The sequence below is a fragment of the Saccostrea echinata genome, unplaced genomic scaffold, assembly GCF_033153115.1.
Source record: "Saccostrea echinata isolate AGI-Se365-2 ecotype Australia unplaced genomic scaffold, CSIRO_AGI_Sech_v1 ptg000025l, whole genome shotgun sequence".
NCBI lineage: Eukaryota > Metazoa > Mollusca > Bivalvia > Ostreida > Ostreidae > Saccostrea > Saccostrea echinata.
In genome coordinates, this window is record NW_026889774.1 from 1,010,206 (window position 1) to 1,034,969 (window position 24,764).

The 24,764-nt window shown below is 31.4% G+C and overlaps 4 protein-coding genes across 4 annotated transcripts; 3 read left to right on the plus strand and 1 right to left on the minus strand.

Moving 5' to 3' along the window:
- Window positions 1-1,673: 1,673 nt before the first annotated feature.
- LOC133192403 (uncharacterized) lies at window positions 1,674-6,153 on the minus strand. The gene is made up of 9 exons (XM_061328414.1): window positions 6,123-6,153; window positions 4,223-4,415; window positions 3,866-3,969; window positions 3,391-3,513; window positions 2,865-3,050; window positions 2,661-2,773; window positions 2,413-2,536; window positions 2,297-2,320; window positions 1,674-2,191 (listed from the first exon to the last, which is right to left on the minus strand). The coding sequence occupies exons 1-9, from the start codon at window positions 6,151-6,153 to the stop codon at window positions 1,674-1,676; spliced, it is 1,416 nt and encodes a 471-aa protein (XP_061184398.1).
- Window positions 6,154-12,945: 6,792 nt separating this feature from the next.
- LOC133191853 (uncharacterized) lies at window positions 12,946-14,407 on the plus strand. Its single transcript, XM_061327585.1, has 5 exons — window positions 12,946-13,061; window positions 13,238-13,433; window positions 13,618-13,686; window positions 13,785-13,889; window positions 14,029-14,407. The coding sequence occupies exons 1-5, from the start codon at window positions 12,946-12,948 to the stop codon at window positions 14,317-14,319; spliced, it is 777 nt and encodes a 258-aa protein (XP_061183569.1). The 3' UTR covers window positions 14,320-14,407.
- Window positions 14,408-18,293: 3,886 nt separating this feature from the next.
- Window positions 18,294-20,027, plus strand: LOC133192473 (uncharacterized). Its single transcript, XM_061328476.1, has 4 exons — window positions 18,294-18,420; window positions 18,572-18,836; window positions 19,008-19,112; window positions 19,442-20,027. The coding sequence occupies exons 1-4, from the start codon at window positions 18,305-18,307 to the stop codon at window positions 19,745-19,747; spliced, it is 792 nt and encodes a 263-aa protein (XP_061184460.1). The 5' UTR covers window positions 18,294-18,304; the 3' UTR covers window positions 19,748-20,027.
- A 2,579-nt stretch (window positions 20,028-22,606) lies between these two features.
- On the plus strand, window positions 22,607-24,725 carry LOC133192474 (uncharacterized). Its single transcript, XM_061328477.1, has 5 exons — window positions 22,607-22,746; window positions 23,050-23,245; window positions 23,489-23,557; window positions 23,857-23,961; window positions 24,084-24,725. The coding sequence occupies exons 1-5, from the start codon at window positions 22,634-22,636 to the stop codon at window positions 24,414-24,416; spliced, it is 816 nt and encodes a 271-aa protein (XP_061184461.1). The 5' UTR covers window positions 22,607-22,633; the 3' UTR covers window positions 24,417-24,725.
- Window positions 24,726-24,764: the final 39 nt, after the last annotated feature.

Consider the following 24,764-nt stretch of genomic DNA (forward strand, 5'->3'; position numbering starts at 1 on the left):
TATTCAGTTGGTCGAAAGCATGTTTATCTAACTGCATTATAATCGATCAGTTTTAAAGGTAAGCTAAATGCCATGTATTGTACTTGAAAACGTACACACATTCAAACAGTGAAATATTCTAAATTAAATTTCCAAAAGTGTTAGATAAAGAAGAGATGAATAGAAAGCGATAAGGAAAAAGCAGACATTTTAACAACAATACAAGGCCATTGTAGTGGTTGGTTTTCATAAAATTGCATAAACAAATTTGAATAACGAGAGATAACTTTAAAAAAAAATTAACAATTTACCATAAGATGCATTTTTGCGAAGGATATAAGCCTCAAACTGTCAAAATTATTTGAGAGAAAGAACTGATCGAGGTCAGAAGGGCTTAAATCATTCCTTTCTCTCACAGAATGCACAATTTGAGGTTTATATCCTTCTTAAAACATGGTTCTTTTTCTGTTTCCGGTAAACTATTTTTACAGTAATGATGAAATACTTTGAACAATAATTGTCTTCAAAATGTACCTCTAGCTAAGCCTTTTCTTTCACTATAAAATCAAGTGTCTTTCGTTTATCGTTTAGGTAGATACTAAAGGCTTTATTGCTTAAATTGTGCTACGTTCATGAAGCCATATATACACATCTTCCTCTGCTGGTGATAGATTAGAATACATTTTTGCTCAATCAAAATTTAAGGATGATCATTAAAAAAAGTCAAAATATTGAGACTGTTCTAAGTAGTACTCTGGATAGAGAGATTGAGAATGTTCTGAAGCCAAATTTCAATTTAAAATGTACCTTCTCCTCAACCACAAACAAAACATTTCAATTAAAAAACAAAATCCATTTGAATTCAAACATTTTATTGAGTTTACTTATGTCATCTCTACATTGTTCTGAAAAGGTCATTAAGTTAAATATCATACACTTATTTCATGACTACGAGGGGAACAGTCAAACTGCTGTCCAGAGGTAATGCCCATTATCGAGGGACAACAGTCTGACTGTTTCCCGAGTTGTCATGAAATGAGTGTTTTATTACCTAACCTACTGTACAATTTCTCAAAGTAATGATATCAACATAATAATCAATGGCTTTTAAAATACATCGACAAAAGTTTGTATTATTTTTAAAACCAAACTAACAAGACGAATATTAATCAAATTCTCACACTGATTGGTGTTCAGAAAAATTAATGGGTGTGATATTATCATGCACTAATTAATTGAAAAAAAGTAGTTAACAACATAATGATGTCTTGAAGATTTGAATATTACACGTTTATAAATAGCAAAGATCTATACTGAGTGAAAGGGGCCTACATTTTGCCAAAATTACCCTCAGAAAATGTGTTCATGGCCTCTTCTTTGAAATGATATTAAACTGAATATATAATTATATTGGTATCAGGATTACGTTTCAGTTGATAATTTCAAGTTGAATGAATATGCTTCAATTAATACATAATTCAATATTATAGCTGTAAAGTACGGGGAATTAATTGTGACGTCATAATGGAACAGTTCAGCCATGCAACAGTTCATTCTGTGACCGGGTAAACAGTTTTGACTGTTTCATGATTTGCAAAAACATTAAAAAGAATCAGAAAACAGTTCAAAATGCCTAATTACAATTTATATAGTAGGTTAGGTAATAAAAGAGTATATTTCATTGTTTTAATGCGCTAACAGGATGCCGACCCAAAAGACACGTCATCGTCATCATCTTCTTCATCAGGTGTATATCTACTAACAACAGAAATGGTTGATAGTGGACTTGTTGCTCTAAAGATGGCAGAATCAAAGCTGTATAAACTAAGTCCATCTGGTCTCCGAATCCTTCCTCGCATGTAATCCACGATCGAGTCCGTGTAAATGCATGTTATCTTTGGTGGCGGGTGGATTGGCAGATTCTCGATACTAAACTCAGATTTAAACAGAGGTACGATTTGGATCGGTCGTTTAGGTTTAAAATAATTGACAGGTTTCGATGTGTTGACGATTGACCTTTTAGGGTTGAAATGTTGAGGTCTTACTTTCTCTCCTTTTCTTACATCAAATGCCCTTTCCTCTTTTCTCTTCTTCATATAAAGTTTAAGGCGTTTGAACAGCAGAACAGAAATAATAATTACGACAATCATAAACAGTCCCAAAAGTATGAAGAGGTAGTTTAGGTCGGCTACGAAAGGAGCCTCAGTTGTTGCTGACAAAGCAAAAGAAAAAAAATATTTTAAAAAATGTCACACAGAACAGTATTCATAAGAAATACATCTATTTTTTTTAAAATCTGAAATACTGACTTACTTACTTGGGAGTATAGTTTGACAGGAATCTGAAAATAGAGATGGTTGAGCTATTTACTAAATACAAAGTGTTTCTAGACATTTAAAATGATATAGTTTGACTAATATTGAAAATAAAAACCTGTGATGTCTTTGATCTCCACAGAAGCAGTTGCAGATGGATACTCTGTAAAGTTTACAGAATTTCCACAAAAGTTTGGATTCTCTTCCAGAAACACTGTACCATTCAAATAATTCGTCATTTTCTGCAGATAGATTATTTCAATATTTAATATATGTGCTAAACTTTCAGATACAAGCTACTTTGATTATAACTGTTTATGATACAAGTATTATATAGTCATTATTTATTACGAAAAATTGACCTACAAAGCAGGAAAATCTGTAAGTTGTAGAAGAAATGGTCTCGTCATTATTCCACGCAGAAAAATACAGCTGACCATCAATAGTTTTCGAATAGATACACGTGTAAACACCGCCATCTACAATGAAACCAGTAGGGTAACTTATTGCTTTATAACTTTAATTTAGAATAGATATTTTATCAAAATTAATATAAAAAATGTCCTTTACCCGAAAGGGTTGTTTGAGTGCATCCATCCTGTGAGAAATTAAGCATAGTTTTATTCGTGCAGCCATCCAGTTGTGCTGTAGCACAGTTGTCTGATGTAGCCGAGTTACTTGTAAATGTGATGTTACTATACACCATCTGTAAGGTTTCAGGGCATAAAGTCTGAATTGCATTACTTTCCACCGCATCTGTGAAAAATGACAAAATTCAAGCCTTCAACCTTTAACTATACCAAGCGATCGTCAAATTAGAAACTGTGTTCCAGCATTAAGAGTGGACATGATCGAGTTTTTTAATTAATAATTTTGATATTTTATGTAGAATAAAAACATATCTTAATTTAATTCGTCAAGTGTAAAATTGACAACATTACATGTAGCTATACCAATGCAACAATTGTTGGTATTGAATAGGCGATTACTAGTAATGCTGACTATGGCCTACTTAACCGCAAAATTGTATGTCCATAGATATATACACGGCATTATTTTTTTTTCTTTTTGATTTATTCATCATTTGTCTTTTTACCCTTTCGTAGTAGCGTTATGAAGTTGACAGGATCAATGTAGCTCCGTGTACAAATACTCTCCTGGGAATTAGATCTATCCTCAGCAATACCCACCATGTTTTCACGAATCAAATTATCAACAGCTAAACAGAAATTATTATGGATTTGAACATAAAAAGTAGCAAGACTTAATTTCTTAGAGCTTTTCTCTTAGCATACTTAAAAAAAATACTTTACAGTTTTTTCTTAACTTTAATGAATTAAAGTTGTAAAAACAATTATTTCAATAAAAGAAAAACAAGTTAAATACATGTAAGAAATAAAATAATTGCTGTTCTCTTTCAACAAGTATTTTTTGATATTAATGGAGTAAATGGAAGACAAAATTATATAAGTCTTTTCTGGAAGAAAAAAGGAAAATTCTTGAGGTGTCATGGAATGGTTTCTTGTAATCCAAAAGTAACTTTGTATGTTTCAAATATGATTGTACAGTACCTGTTGCATGGTAGTAAAAGTTTAACTGGTCGTTTACATTATAGATATCAAGGCAGATATAAAAGAAGACGTTGGTTCCAAACAGTACATTGAAGTTGACAGATCTGCAAAAAATTGAAAGTTTCAAGTACTGTCACAGAAGAATTCATTTTTATTTTTCCAACATACTATTGTTAATGAGAGATATAAATATGTTAATGATAGTAGGCGTATTTGATAGCAAAAGTATTCAGTTTGAATTTTCCTTAAAAGAATTAACACGTAATTAAAATTAATTATCAATTATAATTCCTATATATTTTTTTTTGAATTTTTTTTAATCAAAAATAATTATTGTCCATTGGTATGTGAACATACTTGATTGTATAGCGATTCGTACTGACTTGAGTTAGACAAGTGAAATTGTAATAGTCAATCGTAGGATTATTGGGGTCCGCAGATGGAATGAACACTTTGTAGTTATATATAGTATTTGTTGTAATGGTTAGACTGCCCCTTTCTGCACTTGTCCATTCTCCAACCAAGTAACTAGGGAATGTGCATGATCCCTCTAAACGAAAGATTGAAAAGCTTACAAATATGAATTTAGTAAATGTGACTTATTTTTCATAAAAATTGGAAAAGTGAGAATCTAAACCATTTGTACTATATTTTTCTTAATGTAACTGAATTCAATAACTTCAAAAATATTAAATTATATTTCATTTGTTGCAAACAGTAAAGATGTTTTATTTTAAAACATGAGCAAGTTTGTCAACAAAAATATACTTAAAAATGAATACCTGCAAAAAGAATCAACTGTCCAAAAACAAATAAAATTGCACAGAAACACATTTTCATATTAAAATCCAACATCTTCAAGTTGAATCAATTAATTTGAATTTAATCCTAAGAAGCACAACAAGATTTAAATTCTTCTTTCAATAATTTACAGTATACAAACTTTCCCTTGTCTTTTGTTAAAATATACATAAGGCCAAATTATTCGTTACCTTACTGGGTGTTGAGTATTTTCTTTGTTTTCATTTTACTTTATGGTTCATTGGTACAGGCATCAATCTTGACATTGTGCGCAACTTAAATGAAAGATAGCCTTATACGGTGTGTTCATTGATAACCACCCAACAGCTTCACAATGAACAAATAAATGAGGAGACAGGAACATGTAAAATGTTTTCAGAAAAGAGATTTTTTTGAAAATATTTATGCAGTATATCCCCTTATTCTATATTCTATCAGGGTTGTTTTTCTTCGTTATTTTTATCTTTTCATCACAAAAAAATTCGCATTTAAAAGTAGGAGCATCATATCTGAAATATTGATAAAATTCCTCATTAAAAATTGACTGATGAGAAGAAAACTTTTATAAATATTTACGTGGATACACGTACTATAAGAGACTCTTCGAAAAATAATCAAAGATATTAAAAATACAATGATTTTATTTTCTTCAGAAACAATACTGTCTTATGAACAACAGCTACATGCATATTTGAATGATGTATCTCATCGGATTTCTGAATCAAAATATTGTGTCGAAATGATTTGACCCAGTGTAAGTCATAAGTCATTGTTTGCTTATAGTAGATAGTAGTTGATTCTTGCTTATGAAAAAGATTTAAAGGGATTAAAATTAAATTAGAAATGATTTTGACATCTTTGTGAGACACCCTTTGCCGGGTTAGTACGTACGTTAAGTGATGATACATGTAGATACGCACTTCAAGCTCAACAAAACAGGAAGAATGACCTGCGAAGCAGATCAGATAGGTTTGTTGACTGCAGTATTTCCTGTTTTTCAAAACAAATGTTTATAGGTTAGCTATTACATAAATTAATTGCACCGACTTATCACAAACTATTGGAAAATATAAGCAGAACGCTATATAGCAAGAACAAAGTATATTTTGAAGTTTGTTCAAAGTTGGGAAATACTATTTGAAGTATGATACACTAATTACAACATAATTTATGTCAAACATACATAAGGCAAGGTATATGAGGTGGAAATATCAAAGACTAGAAGAGCCCAGGCAATGGTTAAGTGTCTCGCAGTACAGTTAAGGTTTCAAATGGAAATATGGGCAGATTTTTTTAGATAGAAAATACATTCTTTACAAGGATGGGCGATTCTTTTTAGGAATTTACTATTATCGGACAAATGCAATGTGGTTGAAAACTACATGTTGAGGACGATTAGATTTCTTATTTAGACTTGTCACGTGATGTGGTAGTCACGTGATTTTAGCAAATATACCTGAAGTATTGAGGTTATCTATAAATTCCATTGCTATACCTTTAAAAATTTGTTCCTATATAAATCAATACTAATAAAAGTCTAACATTTCCAATGTTTTAAAGAGGGGGCATAAAAAAAATCGATGTTTGACCGCGGAGTGAGATATTGGACCTGTGGATGAGATGTTGGACCGCTTACGTCACATAATGGGCGGGTCAGCTAAATCTCATTTGCATTTGTTGGTGTTCGACATGCATGCATGTCCAAAAAAAAAAATAAATAAATAAAAGGTATAACAAAACATTTATTGACTGTGTTCTCGGGCAAAATGCGTTTTGTCAACCCCTCGAACCAAACTGTTTGCCTTCGGCCTAACGGTCTCAGGCAAACAGTTTGGTTCTTGGGTCCGACAAAACGCATGTTGCCCTCGAACCCAGTCGATAAATGTATAATATTGCAAGGGCATAACCAAGTTAAAAATCTAAGTGTAATATATAATTATTTTCAACACTCCTTTTTAGTATGTGAAAAGTACTGCGAACCTATTTAGATTCTACTGTCTAATTGCTAAAATTACAATTGTAAGACCGTATGTTGAATATTTTGCTGGTCAAGAACATTAAATATAGATATAATTCATTTGCAAGATTTCAATAGGTTCGCAGCACTTTTCAAATATCTTCATACTTCTCGAGTTTATGTGTAAAAGCTTGTTATAATTCATTGAGGGTATGCCTTTGCAATATATCGATTTATCAGGGCCCTTCTATTACCCTTCAATGAATCTGAATACAAATATACGGCAGTATCGCTTGTCTAGGAAATGTACGGGAAGTATATGAATAAAATCATAAAATAGATATTGCATCCAAGTTAAAGTCCTCTTATATATCTGCAAATAATATTTTATGTGATTATAAAATACATTTTTCATTGTATAAAATATTATTTGATCCGCCTCTCACTGCATGCAAACTGCGTCAAATTTTACGATATGACGTCATATTGACAAGTGCATTGCGATCAGTGAATTGTTTATAAATTGCTGTTTGGGATTTGTCCAACGACACAAATGCATGCACTAATTAGTATTGATGTAGTTTAAAACTATCCAACAGCTTAAAATAGCAAATCATTTCATTTTGTGCTAATTTGAAGAACTTATATTTTACTGTGATGTCATAGTAAGAATTTCCCGTATAAATTAGACCCCGCCTCCTTATTGCATCCTTAACTGTGCTGCGCTGTGTGTTTGTGAACAATTTTTAAAAATGCTTGCCCTTCTACAGTATTGGCCTGATTCTTAAAAACATGGTACACAAGCAGAGTACATTAAGATACATAATCCTGTAAACGTTTCATCTTATTTTGACAAACTTTGTCGCCATGATTACCAAAACACAAATTTCTGTGAATTGCAATAAAAAAGCTAATTCTCTCGTTGTTTTATGTGGATTACACTTAAATTCTGGAACAGAAGTACATGTAGACTATACTAAGGCACATAATTCTATATACATGTATCTATTTTTGAATTGGACAAACAGTTTTGCAACGGTTACTATAAATACATACATGTATTTCCCTGAAATTCTTTCAAAATGCTACACCTCCTACAGTTTCACCTTGCTTTCAGTAAGATTTGGTCCATGACAACTACGGTTAAGATAATAATTTGTTGGTTTTTGATGTAGGCATTAAAATTTCTATGAACTAAAGTAAATTCTCCTACACATTAAAACTTTAAACACAAGTATTCTATATCATGTGGCATATTAAAATTGTGATGAAATATGTGCTGCATTGGTAAGTAGAAATAGAGTTATGTATAAAATTCTTTCATAACTCTACAGGTTTGTTCTTATTTCAATAAAATCATGTACATGTACACCACTTTTCTGAAATTCGTGTATTTATATTTATCAATGATGTTATAGCTTCTGAAAAAGAATCTGTCAAAATGCTAGAATACTCCTCTTACCGTTTTGATAGGGATTACAAGAAAACTTGACTCAAGTGTAGAAAAAATTAAAATACAGTATTCTGTAATTGTAAAGCTGAAAAGAGTTTTAAAGCAAGGAAATATTTTCGCTTCGTTTTATATAATAAAAACCCACACTTATCATTAGAGTTCCCACCAGTCCAGTTTATATCCTATATTTCTGCTAGTGGGGTACACTCATAATGGTATACTGTTTAATAAATAACAAACCCCCTTATTCAGTATTGATCAATGTTGATGTCCTGTTCATTGGAAACAAACAAAAAGTCACTGTTACCAGCAAAGGTACATTGTTTAAACTTGAAACTTAATTAAATGTTTCATTAGGTATCAGGTAAGCACTGGATAGTTTACATTTAAACTTACAATGCCTTTTGGTTCCTATAATAAAATGACAAAATCTGTACCAGGTGTAATCTAGTAGATGAGTCATCATTATTGGTCAGTGTACCATTATGATATACTTAAGACATGAAATTTATGTGTCATGTATTAATAATTCCTGATCTGATAAATTTCTGTTTATTTCTTACATATAAATCATTGATATAACCTAAGAATATATTAATTGTTATAGTAGAAACAAATATATCATTTTTTCATTCTTAAAATAAATTGATGACTGCTTATCAATGAAATATGTGGAGATAACGAACAGTATTCGAGCTCAAAAGTCCATTAAACATTTCAAAATAAGAGCAGAGCAAAGACGGACCTCTTAGACATCAGAGGTGGGATCAGGTGCCATGGAGGAGTGAGCATCCCCTGGCGACCGGGCACACCCGCCGTGTGCTCCTTGTCATGATCGGGAAATAACGGAAAATCCGTCGACAATTCAGTATGTAAATAATGGCCTAATAAATAGTATGAAAAAGTCAGACAGTATTTGACTTAATGATAGATTGTATTTGCTGACAAGGTCATTGTTTCGACCATAGAACTTACGAATCGATGACTTTAAACGAGACTGCTGATATTCTTGTTTCATCAACTTGTTTGTCAAAAACTCACCTCGTTTTAGAAATTGTTCATACGTAGAGCATGCTCTGGCGTATCGAATCAACTGAGAGATATAAACCCCGTATGCAGGTGATAAGGATATATTGCTACATAAGTAAGAAAAGTTGACGATTGAAAAGTTAAATCATCACGTTTATCATAAAGCTTTGTTGTTAGATTACCATTAACGTCTTTTTCTAATAAGATATCCAAATATGAAACAGATGTGTCAGACTCTGTGTTATCTTTTATCTCAAGCTCACCGGGATATATCGTGTCGACATAAGAATGGAAACAACCATTGTTAATTGACAATACGTCGTCGATATATCTAAATGTCGAGTTGAAGGCCACAGCAAGTGTTTTCTTCTTTTCACGTAAAAGATTTTGAACGAATTCTGCTTCATATGAATACAAAATTAGGTCTGCTAATAACGGGGCGCAATTGGTACCCATGGGAATTCCAATAGATTGTTGCAAGACTTGGTCTCCAAAAACCACATAGATATTGTCAATCAGAAACTCGAGCATCTTTTTAATGTCAACTTCAGAGTACTTGTGTGTACAATCACATAAATTCTTACTTGATTTTATGTTCAAATTATTTTAATTTGATCATTTTCACTTGGAATTTGTTGATGCTCTATGCTCTTCATATTTCACATATACCATCTACGTTTATCTACCCTTAGAAGATTTTCCACCAAAATACAGTTACAACCGTTTTTTAATATACAAGCTACACAAAAGATAGATTAAATATTTCATCTGTTGTATTTTACAATATATTACACTTTTTAAGTAGACCCCCCAAATTCTGTACCTTTCAAGTTCATGTACAGGAAAAAAAATCGAACAGGAAATTTTTTTAAAGACAATTTAGCTTCAGGAAACGGATGTTAAAGGAGATGAATTTATCAACATTTTCAGTCATGTAAAAAAACGATAAAAATATCGCCATGCACCTTCCTTCCGAATAGAAATTCAGATTTCGTCCATACTCACTCTGGGTCTACAAATAGAATTTTGATAATTGTAATACTAACATAGTATGTCAGAATTCTAAAGTTGTTTCTTCATAATATTTTCAAAGTTTAGAGATAAGAATATCCTGTGACACTCAATCAAGATGTTTTAATTTGCACACGTATGAATTGTGTCTTTCTATTGTTTTTCTTATCACATATTAAATTATCAATGCTTTAAATTAGATGACAATGAGACTGTGTTAAAAAAGTATTGAAAGTTTCTCATGGTTTCTCATCAATTCCGGTAAAAAGAAAATTCAGCTGTAAACCATACCACTTCATTCATAAAGAAATTAAAGCACCTTAGAACGAATGTGTATACAATGTCTCTTTTTAAGAGAAATTAAAATCCAATGCGTTTATTAAGCTTTTAAAGATGGTGTGACTTAAATTAGATAAAGTTTATTTAAAAGGCAGCTCTCTTGTAAGAAGTCATTTAGGTACATTTCAAGTTTAGTGGAAATAAACAATAAATAACTGTGTGACGGAGGGGATGGTCCCAGCCAGAAATTTCATTTAACTATAAACTTAGTAGTTTCGCATATACTTTCTATTGCATGCTCCATATTCAATAAATACGTAGTTATGACAAAAGTCAGAAGTTTTTTTTTTTAATTTTTTCTATTCTCTTTTATTTTTATTTTAATGTTGTTGATTTTTTGTAAGAGAGTTGCATGCTATTTAACGAGGATTGTCCCCCCAAAACGCGATATTTTATAAAATACCAAACCAAACTGATTTATGTTTTACACATATTTTGGCTATTTTGACATAGAATTATGATTGGTTGTAATGTCATACGCATATGAAGATAGAACTCAGAGTATGTTAAAACGAAGGTGGACTGCGCATCGTAGTTTTTCACTTTAAAAAGTAGTATTGTCAGTGATGTTTTCTTTCTTTGCAGATTACTAGTATACAAAAGTATAACTTCACTAAATTTATAACGATAAAAACTCTATGATCTGGAGTAATAATGAGTAAAAACTCATTTATTTGACATGAATGGCAATTTTATGATGTTATATGATTTTCCTTTTGATACTGTCAAAAATAGCGACGTCGGTAATATTGCGGTTCACCAAATTTTCATTTAGTACTGTATTGAGCGGGATATGAATCCTGTAAGAAGCTAAGGGAAAAAAGATTAAGCCGATGGTAAGACAAATACACAAGTCTCAGACTCTGTTTTATACCTGGCGAAAGACTGGACAGGCCATCCATGGAAGAGGACGTCATGGCTGTTTAACTTCTGAAGAAGCTGGGATTATGATCGAAATCGGAAAGTTGTCTATTCAAATAATTAATTTAACGATCTTTCGAAAACTCAAGTATGTCAGAGATGGGTACCTCGGTTATTAACTGAAAATCAAACGTAGTATAGAATTTATCAACCGAATTTTTTTTATATTCTATAGAAAAGACACACAATTCCTGAAAAAATCACAAATGCCACGAAAACGTTTTGACGTGGTTGGTGTTGCGCCGACTTCTACTCTGTCAATTTCGTTTAACTCAGAGAAAACTGTTCATTTTTCAATATAATTTCTCTGTAGAGTTATAAAAATTATTGATTATGGTGCATGCTAATTTTGAACCTTATAGCATTAAAATTAGTGAATCAAAAATATTGAAAATGTTAGTTTTATAGTTTTTCTGGATTAACCCTAGTATAAAATAAAAAGGTAAAAAAAACCGTTTCATAGATTATCAGGCTTTTATTAAGCAAGATGTTTTATATTTTTTGTATTAGTGATATGCGACAAATTATTCCTAAAAGCTTAATTTTATCTCCAGTGTGCCTAAAAGATATCTCATAAGTGACAATTAGGACAATTTTATTTTAGTTTTTCTTCTTCAGTGAAATTGTATCTCAGCTGGGAGGAGATTTGTTGGTTTGTTACTTCCTTGTATTCACTAGGAAACGAGAAGTTGAAGAGGAAAATCATATAGATAATGCTGAACCAAAAAAAAAAAAAAAAAAAAAAAAAAAAAAAAAAAAAAAAAAATCATGAATTTATACTTGTAGCCTGCTGTTCAGAAGTATCTATATCTATAAATATTTGTTAAGCCGATCTGCTTTCCAAAAATACTGTACAGCTGTCAGTTAAATAACTCCACGACAAAATTTGATCAGATTCAAAAATACAAAAATATAAATGGAAAGCTTAAAAAAATATCCGAAAACTTCCTTGCATGTACGAGCTACATGTATATCACCAGGTTACTTAATTACCTTTGACGTTAAAACTTATCTAATCTTCATTCAATCCAGGTCTTACATTTCATATTCAAATTTTCATTCATCTGAAAAATCAAAAATATAACATGTATGTTATCCTAATTTAATAAAAATCGGGACATCTTCCAAAAAAAAAATGTTTACTTAGCAGTGCATAGATGACTTTTGGGCATTTTCATAAATTAAAAAAAATCTGAAGTTAAAAAAGGTATCATGTTATTTGTAAAATAAATTATTTTAAACCTATTGTAAGAGATATTCGAGTTAAGTATACATCCAGGAAGGCAGAAAAATAAGAAGGGTGTTAACGTAATCTTTTTTAAGATTCTACAACCGTAATGACAGATTCCCAAAAATAGAAATTCATAAATGACTTGTTTCCACATTATGTCTTAATTACATTATTCAACATGTAGCAATATAACCCAAGCGATACACCAGTCTAAATGTGTACTAGTTCTTTGTAACTTTATTAATGACTCACTCACCCGGAAATGATACTATATACATAAGTACATCACGTGCATGTTTGGTATTTATGTCGCACTCTATTTATCCTTATACATAACAATGAACGTACACACAGACAGGCTTGTCACTCTCATATCTCAGCTACAGTATGAGCTTGACTCAACAAAAAGAAAGCTTCAGTCAGAAAAAGAAGAAAAAGAAAAGGCATTAACAAGGTAAAATCACTTATTTTGCAATATTTTGCCAATATTTTTTAAAGCTGGACTTACCTTAATTTAAAAAGTGAGAAGGGATACTGTACGAGAATAACAAAAGAAAGCGGTGTAAGTAAATTAAAACAAAAAAATGCTTTCATATTTTCAAATAATTTTACAATTACATTAATTTTCAGATTGAGTTTTATAGCTGGATCTAAGCTTACTCATAATAATCCAGCAATCTCTGACCTATCTGATGAAAACAGACCTCAGAAAATTGGTGAAAAGTTCAATGAACTATATGACAATCAATGGACAGATTCAATAGACATTCTCTCTGAAAGCATGGATGAGAAAGAAGCGGTTCTTAAAATTCGAGCAGTACTTGAGGTAACTAAAATTCATTTTTATTATCCGCTTGGAACTCCTGAAATGTTTCATGTATGCTTGCAAAAAAGTCTGAAATGTTCTACCGATAAATTTTTTACACAAATATTGAAAAACTATTGAGATGATTTTTTTTTTTATATCATACCAGTATAGTTTCAACGAAATTTTTTCTCTTTGTTTTCAGTATGTTTACCAGAAAACAAAACGTGCTTCTGAGGACCAGTATCGAAGCTTACAAAACGCACTGTTCCAGGTAATTAACATAATCCAGCAATGTCTTTTTTTTCCCCATTTTAATTGAGAAAGAACAATAATTGGTCCGATGTGCATTGTTTATATTTTCTGTTGTAGAGAGACTTAAGGAATTCGGAGACAAAGAATTTCATTGCAATTTACAAGAAAATTAGTGAACTACAGAAGGACGTGTCCGAGTTGTCAATTAAAAATGCAAAGCAGGTTTGTAGTACTGTAAATTGTATATAAAAAAAGTAAAAACCCTCTAAGCATTTAAAATCAGTTGATCTGGAAACAAATAATAAAAATGTTAGCTATGCATTCAGTAATGAAAAAGTAATATAAGTATCTTTATTTTCAGTTTTTAAGAGAGGATCCAGACTTTATGCTGCCATTTGAAATTGTCATGAATTGTTGTGAGTCATTCGTGGACATGTGTATAGAACTTTGTTGGATGATGCATGTCCAGGATCCGCCAATGGTTTTAGATTTTGGTTCATCGGAAATAGTAGACAAAAACATGTTTAGACTTTTTACTAGAAGTGGTGAGATTGTTGATTTTGTTGTGTGGCCTGCTGTCCTTCTGCACGAAAACGGACCTCTTGTTCAGAAGGGTGTTGTCCAACCCAAGAAAACGTCAAAACAAAGATAGTTTTTGTTGATATTGCAAAGTTATTTTTAAGTAAAATCATGTGCCAAAAACTGTTTATACAACCTTTTAGTTATTTGAATAGTTTTAATTTTACAATATTTTCTTCAGTGCTTTAGCAATTGTTTGGAAATAAAATTTTTCGTCTCGATGACTCTGATTTGTTCTGAGAGGGAAAAACTTAAAAAAAAAACCTGAAAAATAAAATTTAATAAAATTCGGTCATTCGCTAATTCTAATGTATTTCCTTATACATTATGTTTATGAAACACAAGGAAGTACCGCACGCCAGCCATTCTCAGACTGGAAAACATCTAATTGGAAATAGTTATAAAACAACACATACAGGAAAATGGTCATGAATACTATGTAATTCTAAGCTTATTAGCAAAACTTTAAAATTCCAAAAATAACATAACATTTTCCTGTTTGGTCTGTATTTTGAGATCCTCTAAGGCTTATAATTTTAAAAATACTTTTAAACCACTCTTAAGGGCATATAATATAAACACAAATTTTTATCAAAAAAATGTTTATATAAGTAAATCGTATAAGTTTAACCGCATAGATTTTCTTTTTACTTTTAAAATTTAACAATAACTGGATTTAAGGTGACAAAAATTTGAATATTTCAATAAATATTGTTGCAGAAAGGTAGAATTTTGAACATCGTCGAAAGTTCACAATTTCTTAATTGTTTAGAAATTTATTATTCTAACTATTTATAACCAAAGTAAGTCAATTAATATATACCAATCCAGGCATCCATTTTTGTTGGTATCACCTGTCCTTAATATTAGTGTGAAAAGATTAAAAAAAAACATTATTGAGAAATCAATCAAATCGTTTTATATACTGGTATACACACCAGACTGGGTAATTAAAGTAAAATGTAGTATTTATATACTCTCCGCAATACTGTATTGAGTATCAATCTTGTCTCCTTGGCCTGTGAAAACTTTGATGTATAACACTTTTATGTAACAAACATGCCTGAGAAAATTGCAATGTATACATATTTTTTTATGTAACTAACATTTAAATTTATATTTCAGTTTTAAATACAGCAGGATACTGTTAATAAAAGGACAGTAAAACTTTTTACATATGAAACAAGCAGTCAAAAAATTACTATGACATTTATCTTGATTTGGCTTTGTATCTACTGCCATCTGGTAAATATAAACCTTACAATTATACTTCATTATCTTTATTTTGAATTTATAAATTAAATTTATAAACAAATTTTGCATAATGACTAAAACACTGTCAATTTACATGTATTAAGTAGGAACAGATCTAGCTTTTGTGAATTCTTCGATTATCTTGTACTCAAGTATGAATTTCAAGTATTAGTACTAGTAGTATTTTAATTTATTAGGATCCAAGAAGTTTCTAAGTATTAAATTAAACCACCTTTTTACATGAATGGTAAATAAAACAACTTCGATCACACTGTTTTCCTTTGAGCTCTTTAATAATTTACTATTCAAAATTATTTTAATATATTTTACTTTTAATCGATCTAGACCTTAAAAGATTAATTTTATGTTGTTTTACGTCCCATTCGAGAATTTTTCAATCATATAGAGACGTCACAATATACTGGTGAAGGGCTTCAAATTTAGACCATTACTCGGCACTAAGGGCCATTGAGCAGTGAGGGATCTTTATCGTGCCAACGCCTGCCGTGACACGGGGCCTCGGCTTTTAAGGTCTCATCCGAAGGACACACAACTTTCACTTCAAAGTGCCGAGCGCTTGGCGAAGGAACAGTTGCTAACTATTTTTTATCGACTTTGGTCAGTGGCGGCCGAGATACGAACTCACGAACGAGCGCTCTACCGACTGAGCTACCTTTTTGCTTTTTGAAAATTTGCTTTTATTATTGGTGAAATCATCAAAATTTGCATCAGAGAGACTCTTAAGAGCTAGGTTAATAGCGTTATATTTAGTACAGCAATGACCTACAACATGAGAGATATGGGTTCTGTCTTCATGTAAAGAAAGGTAGTAAGCGGTATGGAAATGTTAATTATGATCTCTCATTGGTAACACCGTGTTAAATGTTAATCCTATATGTAATACTATTTTTTTCTGAGAATATTAACCAATGTTAATTAGTTATCGTACTAAAATATGCAATATCTTCTGTATTTACTCATTTTCATTAGACAAAATAAACTTTGATATTATATAAATGGTCAAGGTCAAAAAGGACATTAACTTCCGTGATACTAGAGATTTGAAAGTTTGCAAAACAACCACTTTGTTTTAATCTGGCCTCAGGTCACTATTTATTTCTTTTTCACGGTTCAAGCCTTTAAAGATATTGGATATATATATAGAAAGAGAGAAATGGAATACGATTCAGTGTAAATAGAGCTGAATACGATTGGTAAAAGGGGGGTTTATCCTTGTCCGTCATACTTTTCCTCGTTGCCTCATTTCTGGAGTCCCTGGCTAAGTCTATTTCCACTTCACCAAGCATACGTTGGTAAATAGGTTTCAGGCTTGGGCCACGCCAATCACCGAAAGGAAATAATTTAATAATACGATGAGGCCTCTTCTCAAAAACCACATGGCCAGAAAAAAAACATATACTTTTAAAAAGCATCTTTACTGAGTTAAAATTTCAGTTTGTTCAAATCAATGCCCCCACCGTGGATAGGCCAGAGCAACAATGAGGGTTAAATGTTTTACATGGGATCATACAAGAAGCAATCTTTAAAAAAATCTTCTAACTAATAGCTTAACTTCATTAAGTCATATTAATATACAAGAAACACATTTAGCGAATATTTCATCTTTCTTAATCATGACCCCTATGGCTAGGGCGAGTAGTCGCTAGAGGGTCAATGTTTGACAGTAAATCAAATTCGATATATACATGAAGTTCTTCAAGAAAAAATGTCTTTCGAGACCATAGATATGCCTGATTGATCAGGCTTACCGAAGGCGTGTATGAAAAAACATATATTAGTACGCAAGCATCACCATGTAGTCAAAAGTTAAATATAAGCATGTCGCCAACTGATGCTAGGCTAGCATCATAATGAAAAGGGCGAAGATAACGAACACTGATCGATCTCAAAAAATATATAAACAATACAATTCTGTGAAGAGGGTATAAAACACGAACCCCTGGAATTCCAGAGGTGGGATCAGGTGCATCGGAGGAGTAAGCATCCCCTGTTGACCGGTCACACCCGCCGTAAGCCCTATGTATTGGTCAGGTATACTGAACATTCCGTAGTCGATTAAACTTTGAAGGGAATATATGATAGACGACTTCTAAAAATCTTCGTCTGAAGAATAGCAAATCCACATTTAGTCCTATTGAAATACCAGCATCATTATGCAATGTAGTTTTAAGTTCAAATTATTTATTGCTTACAAGAGTAAGGCTAACTACACATTTTACACAATTCTGATAAAGACTATGAATGTTCCCCTTGAATATCTTGAAAATCAATGTATGTCACATCACATGCACTGAACAATACACAAAAAGTTTTTATATAAATAGGTAAATAGTGATTGAATTAAAAAAAATCCACAAATATTACAAATCTGGTGTTATACATGTGACGAACAAAGAAGTAAGAATGTTATTTTATTATCAAAACATAAGTTGTTTATGAATAGTTTCCAGTGATATGATAAACGTATTTCCTTTTATATAACATGGAGTATTTACGTACTCAAATCTTTAGCTAATTTGACCTTTCATATTTATTTACAAAAAATATCTTATTGGCCTTCAGAACAGCAAACATTAATAAGTTATCACCTTATAAAAATTGAATAATATTTTGTATTATTTAAAATTGTTTACGGGTACATTTTCTGGTAAGAACTAGAAAAGTCAGCATTATATAACATTCAAAATTCTAGATTTTACTGGTTCCCACGTCACGTGGTTAAAAATATGTATATAAACACGGCGAGTGTAAATGGTTACGCTAATCGAAATACAAAATTTACAATGGGCTGCAACGCAGCAAACCTTGTCACAATTATTTCCCAGCTTCAATATGAACTGGAAGTCGCTAAACGGCGATTGCAGGTGGAAAAATCGGAAAAAGAACAAGCTTTGACCAGGTACTTCCTTTTTAATGTTATCTAATATGAGCTCGAGTTATCTCCTTTTCATTGTAAATCGTTTATTCATTTTGAAGCATGATAATCATCACATCGAGAGAAATCGAATGTAGTCTTTAAATTAAACTTGTTCATTCTATTGTCTTTACAGGCTAAGTTCAATAGCTGGATCTAAACTTGCATATAATAACCCAGGCATAACCGATCTATCAGACAAGAACAGGCCACAAAAGCTAGGAGAGAAGTTCAGTGAACTCTATGACAATGAATGGACAGATGCCATAGATTCTCTCACAGAAACTATGGAAGAAAAGAAGGCCATTTTAATGCTACGAAACGCTCTCAGATATGTGTACGAAAAAACGAAGAAAGCGTCTGAGGACCAGTACCGGAATCTTCAAATGGCTTTGTTCCAGGTGATTTTTTTTCTGTCTAATATGTAAATGTCTGTTTAAAAAAGGACACGCTATGAAATTAGATGAAGAATCGTGTTGTATTATTTCCAATTGAAAGACTTTGTCTAATTGGATTTGATTTTTGAGAGTTTTTAAAATCATTTGTTTAAAATTCAAATCATTTTATTTTAGAGAGATCTAAGAAATTCTGAGGCACAAAGTTTCATACAAATCTACAGAAAAATCACTGAACTACAGAAAGAGGTTTCAACGCTCTCCATCAGTAATACCAAGCAGGTAAAATCATACTTTCTCTATTTCATAAACAGATACTGTTATAGTTCTATCCCTTCCTATACCCAATATGGCATAAAATATTATTCAACTTATTTTTATGTACATAACTTTTTTATTGTCTAAAAAGAAATATATTGATAACAAAATAATGAAAACCTAATTTCAGTTTGCCTTTATTATTATGGCAAACATATCTATTAATGAAAATCTAAATTCTGTTTACCCTTATTGTCATGACGAACATATATATTGATGAAAATCTAAATTCTGTTTGCCCTTATTACAGTATTATGACAAACATATCTATTAACTCTGTGTTCCAATTTCAGTTTTTAAGAGACGATTCGAACTTCATGCTGCCGTATGAAATCGTTATGAACTGCTGTGAACTATTTGTTGATAAATGTGTGGAACTTTGCTGGATGATGCATATTCAGGATCCACCTATGGTTTTAGATTTTGGATCTTCAGATATCGTAGACAAAAACATGTTTAGACTTTTTACTAGAAGTGGCGACGTCGTTGACTTTGTTGTGTGGCCTGCTGTCTTACTGCACGAAAACGGGCCTCTGGTTCAAAAGGGTGTTGTCCAACCCATAAAGACAAAATCAAAAACTAATGGAAAAGACCGTTGATAATCTCAAAAAATATCAATAATATTGCTTATCCCTTGTGGAATAAGTACATTTTCATGCAATATGATGTCTCAACGACCTTGAATTCGAGGAGATCAATTCACTGTGAGTGACGATAAGAGTGTGGACATGGCATTATATACTGTGCATTGTAGAATGACCAATGTTGAGGGAAAAAGCACAATTAAGTCTATACTCTCTAATATTCAAAAGCAAAATATGAATATTTGAAGTTTTTAAATGTGCCAAAAGTTTCTATTTATTCCTTTGTTTTTATACATGTTCTGTTTTATCTTTCTATTTTTACAAATAAAAATAGTTTGGAAAAACAACAACACTTTTTTTCTTTGTGGATTGATGAATAATTTCCAACTTATTTTAAACTAGTACATTGAAATACATGTAAGGAATGAACAACCTAATTAATTAATTTTTATTTAGTTTGCAGTTTAAGTTTATATGAAACAATTATGTTAATTACGGGTATGTTACATGTACGTCAATAAAATATAAAACAATAGAATTATGATTTTTTGGATGAAAAAAGTACTCTGATCTATTAAATAAAAAAGGTGAGGGTAATTAACCGTAATGGATCTCATAAATTCTTAAACAATACGAATTGTGAACTGAGCCCCTAGAAAAACAGAGGCGGGATCAGGTGCCTCTGAGAAGTAAGCAACCCCTGTCGATCGGTCTCAGCCTTGTGAATTGATCAGGAAAACGGTATCTGTCGTCAAAAATTGTGTGAGTGGAAAGGGCTTATTGGATGAAACGTCAGTCTAAATACGACCCAAATAGGTTCTACATGCAAAGTTAAAAATATATCGAAATGGTGACTTTTAAGAAGATTGGTGAGGTTGTACATCAACTTATTTGTCAGTAGTGCCTCGATTTAGAAATAAATCATTCTCAGTACATGTCCTTGAATCGGTGGGGAGACAAAACACCATATTCAAATGATATTGGGATTTCACTGCAAAAATAGGGGAAGATGACGATGGAAAAGCTGGTCATCACGTTTGTCATATAGTTTTGTTATTAGATGGCCGTTAACCCTTTTGTCAAACATCCAAATATGAAACAAATATGGCAGACTCTTTTGGTGTCTTTTATTTCGAGTTCTTTGAGAAATGTCGAGTCGACATATGAATGAAAATAGCTATTTTAAATTAATAAAACGCCGTTGTTATCTATAATTATGTCGAATTGAATGACACAGCGAGAGTTTTCTTCTCAAACAGAAGTTTTTTTTTTTTTTTTTTTTTTTTTTTTTTTTAATTTTTTTTTTTTTTTTTTTTTTTTAAATAAATTCTGCTTCATAATAATTTTATTTAAAGGGTTGGCTAACAAAATAACACAAAATAACTGCCCAAAAAGTTTCAACAGATAGTTGGAAGACCTTGTGTCGAAGAACAACATAGATATTGTGAATTAAATACTTCAGCATCTTGTTGATATCAACTTTAGTGTGCTTGTGCGTAGAATCAGCATTATTTTAACAAAGTAACTTTGTAAATGACCAATTACAAGGAATGAAAATTTTCGAGTTCCATTTTTCTTGAATGTTGTCTAATTACCTGGAAAAAATTGTGATTTCAGGTATAATTTCAGATTCAAAATAATTATGACAAGTTAGGGTATCTTTAATATGTATATATACAATGACTTCTCTTTTTTCATAAGAGAAGGAGTTTGAACAAAAGTGTGTATCTGATCTAGTAAAAAATGCAAAACATTTTCTGCATCTGTTACCAAATAGGTATGGTCGAGGAATCAGCTTTTTTTCTATGTACACTCTACGTCCCTGAAATATACAGTTACAGTAGTTTGGGCTTTATTGACCATAGATATCGACCGGATAGCACTGGTTACTGAGTAGCAATCTAGAAGTCCCAGACTAAACATTTTCTATCTTCCTTTTACGCAGCGATGGCTATTTAAGAATCCGGTCAATTTTTTTGGATAAGGGGAGGGAGTGTATGAGAGTTTCTAAAAAGTTTTAAGTTGAATTGATTTAACCGTATATGTATTGATCAATCTATCAAACTGGGACAAACATATAACTTATCAAACTATTGCAAAGAAAATACATCAGAAATGATGCATTGTTTGTGATGAAAATTTCTTAATGGCCTACAGATCTCAATGAAAATTGAAATTATTAGTGAACAACAGAAATTATATAAGTGACATATGCACAGAAGAGAAGAGACAATGAATGACATTCGCACTTTACACTAAATCAGCTTAGTTGGTACAGCAAACATAAAACTTAATCATATAAGATATCCGTTCGGTCATTACACATGTTTTTATTCGATGATACACACTCAATGTGTGTTGTGTGTGATCAGTATGAATCTGTAACTTCATTGATAAAGATTGATTACTGTTTGATAATGTAGCAAAGTAGTTCATATACAATAGATGCAATAAAATTAATCCTTTCTGTATATTATAGTAGTAAAAAATTATATAAATATATACATGAATTCATAAATGAAACAAATCTGACGAAATATTCAGAACAATATTTCTTCATAAAAAATCTGGCACCCATGCATCACAGATCATGTGCATATTAGTCTACACTTATCAATATACATGTATGATAGGAGAACTCCTGCATAGTTACAGTAGGATTCAAAAATATATATTACATTTTAAATCTTGATATATATGACATCATTTGTATTGAAAAAAAAACACGTCAAAGTTTTGAATAAATATGCCTGTCTGTTTATGGTTCGATTATGTTATGACTACATATACAAAGGCTTTTAAACATGATAATTTAGGTGTGCGTCACTTTACGCATGATAAGTGTATATAAAGGGAATAGTCCGTCGATCAGCGAACGATATTTTAATCTAAAGATTCACGATGACTGACGTAAATGATTTAATTCTTCTCATATCGAGACTACAAGGAGATCTAGACGAAACTCAACGCAGACTAAAAGCTGAGACATTGGAAAAAGAAAGGGCCCTCACGAGGTATTTATCTTTATGAATGTATGAAAAAAAAATATCTATTTTAAAAAAGATACATGGTATACATTTGAGAAAAACTACTTTTTCTTGTCCTTTAAACCTTTGAGTCAAATATTGTTATTAAAATACAGTTTTACTAAAACAATATTAAATTCATTTGTAATACAAGTATCAAGACTCTAGTGCATATTTTCATCATTTTCTGAATTAATTAATGTTAACAAATCCTGATTATATGTACATAAATGTTAACAGATGTTCAAGACCAATTTGTAATATAATGTTCGTGAAATGTCGGTGTTGCAGGCTCAGTTCAATAGCTGGAACAAAACTTACATATAACAATCCTGGTATCACCGATCTCTCAGACAAGAACAGACCACAGAAAATTGGTGAAAATTTCAATGAACTCTACGACAATGAGTGGACAGAGGCTGTTGACCAGCTATCGGGGGATCACGGAGAGGAGGGTGCGGTACAAATGCTCAGGGAGGCTCTTAAGGTAAGGAATCTGTTCAAATTTTTATCTTATAAAACTAAAACTGAAATATCTTAAATTTTTTAACTTCAAATCTTCGCATTCTCTTGGTCGTTTCAAATCTAACCAATCCTAAATTCGGTTATATGATATGTTTTCAAAACAACTCTGTATTATAAATTTTTGTAACATATCATTTGCATTGCGAATTGTTTTGCTGCACTCCAGTTTACGCCTGTGCACTTAATGACGTTGTGTTTATTGTAGTTCATTGCCAACAAAACAAAGAGCTCAGCTGACAAACAGTACAAGAATTTACAAGAGGCGTTGTTTCAGGTATGAATGTTCAGTCATTCATATATTATACATATGTCTGCTATCTAAATAAATTTAAAGGTTTTTCGAGTTTTAAAACAAATCTAATTTTTTTTTAATTACGTTTAAACCCTTTTATAAATTAACTTCGTTAGAGGCAAAGAGAAATATCATTAATGTCCATAGGAGAACACAAATACATATAAATTCACTCTCATGAACTACATATCTAAATATAGGATCTATTTAGTTAATCAAACAAACAATTTAGTATCACGTACAAACTATATCTGTAAAATATTTTATGTAACACATTATAGAGAGATTTGAGAGAATCCGAGGCTGGAAATTTTATGACAATCTACAAGAAAATCAGCGACCTACAAAAGGATGTCTCCAGTATCTCAATGGCTAATGCTAAAAAGGTATTGAGGCCTCCCTAATCACAATAAAGCAGCTATAACTGCAAATTTTATTTTATAAGAATACATTCAAATACTTAAGTTCACCTAGTGCATTTAATAAAATAAATATATATTTTTTTCAGTTTCTGAAGGAGGATACAAAATTTGTTTCAAAGTATAAAGACGTGTTATTTGGTTGTGAAACATTTGTGGATAGATGTGTGGAACTGTGCTGGATGATGCATATCCAGGACCCGCCTATGTACTTAGAATTTGAATCTCCAAACGTCATTGACAAAAACATGTTCAGATTGTTTACAAGAAGTGGAGAACGTCCTGATTACGTGGTTTGGCCCGCGTTATTATTACATGAAAATGGACCTCTTGTTCAAAAGGGTGTAGTCCAACCTGTTAAATCGAATACCGGTGGCAAAAAATCAACACCCACAAAACCAGAAAGAACGATAAATAAGTGAAAATTTAATATCTGAAAATCCATTAAGCATTAACACAACTTAGATATATTGTGTGACATTTCAAGGGTACCGGTTGAAATCGGGTACACGGCGCTTAGATTGTGAATGCGTTAGCCTAAACTACCCAGAACAATATTATATAAACCACCATCAACCCAGTCTGAATTGGAAGCTAGTCATTTTATTTTATAATGACCTTGAAGGGCAATATTTGATAAGTTTTGATTGTTCTTTCCTTCAAATAAACGAAAACATGTGTTCATTTTATATATAAAATTGTTTGGATTTACACATAAATTTTATTACTTATTTACTCATCTTCATTTTATTATAATTAATTTTGGGTAA

What these genes read in the sequence shown, in the direction of transcription:
- LOC133192403 (XM_061328414.1), bottom strand. Translation starts at nt 6,153, where the DNA reads ATGGAATTTATAGATAACCTCAATACTTCAG. An exon ending in CTTTTACTACCATGCAACAG is followed by an intron (nt 3,514 to 3,865) that starts GTACTGTACAAT and finishes ATTTCTGTTTAG; the next exon opens with CTGTTGATAATTTGATTCGT. An exon ending in GGAGATCAAAGACATCACAG is followed by an intron (nt 2,321 to 2,412) that starts GTTTTTATTTTC and finishes CTCTATTTTCAG; the next exon opens with ATTCCTGTCAAACTATACTC.
- LOC133191853 (XM_061327585.1), top strand. Translation starts at nt 12,946, where the DNA reads ATGAACGTACACACAGACAGGCTTGTCACTCTCATATCTCAGCTACAG. An exon ending in AAAGAAAAGGCATTAACAAG is followed by an intron (nt 13,062 to 13,237) that starts GTAAAATCACTT and finishes ATTAATTTTCAG; the next exon opens with ATTGAGTTTTATAGCTGGAT. An exon ending in AAATTCGAGCAGTACTTGAG is followed by an intron (nt 13,434 to 13,617) that starts GTAACTAAAATT and finishes CTTTGTTTTCAG; the next exon opens with TATGTTTACCAGAAAACAAA.
- LOC133192473 (XM_061328476.1), top strand. Translation starts at nt 18,305, where the DNA reads ATGGGCTGCAACGCAGCAAACCTTGTCACAATTATTTCCCAGCTTCAA. An exon ending in AAAGAACAAGCTTTGACCAG is followed by an intron (nt 18,421 to 18,571) that starts GTACTTCCTTTT and finishes TTGTCTTTACAG; the next exon opens with GCTAAGTTCAATAGCTGGAT. An exon ending in CCATCAGTAATACCAAGCAG is followed by an intron (nt 19,113 to 19,441) that starts GTAAAATCATAC and finishes TTCCAATTTCAG; the next exon opens with TTTTTAAGAGACGATTCGAA.
- LOC133192474 (XM_061328477.1), top strand. Translation starts at nt 22,634, where the DNA reads ATGACTGACGTAAATGATTTAATTCTTCTCATATCGAGACTACAAGGA. An exon ending in TACAAGAGGCGTTGTTTCAG is followed by an intron (nt 23,558 to 23,856) that starts GTATGAATGTTC and finishes AACACATTATAG; the next exon opens with AGAGATTTGAGAGAATCCGA. An exon ending in CAATGGCTAATGCTAAAAAG is followed by an intron (nt 23,962 to 24,083) that starts GTATTGAGGCCT and finishes TATTTTTTTCAG; the next exon opens with TTTCTGAAGGAGGATACAAA.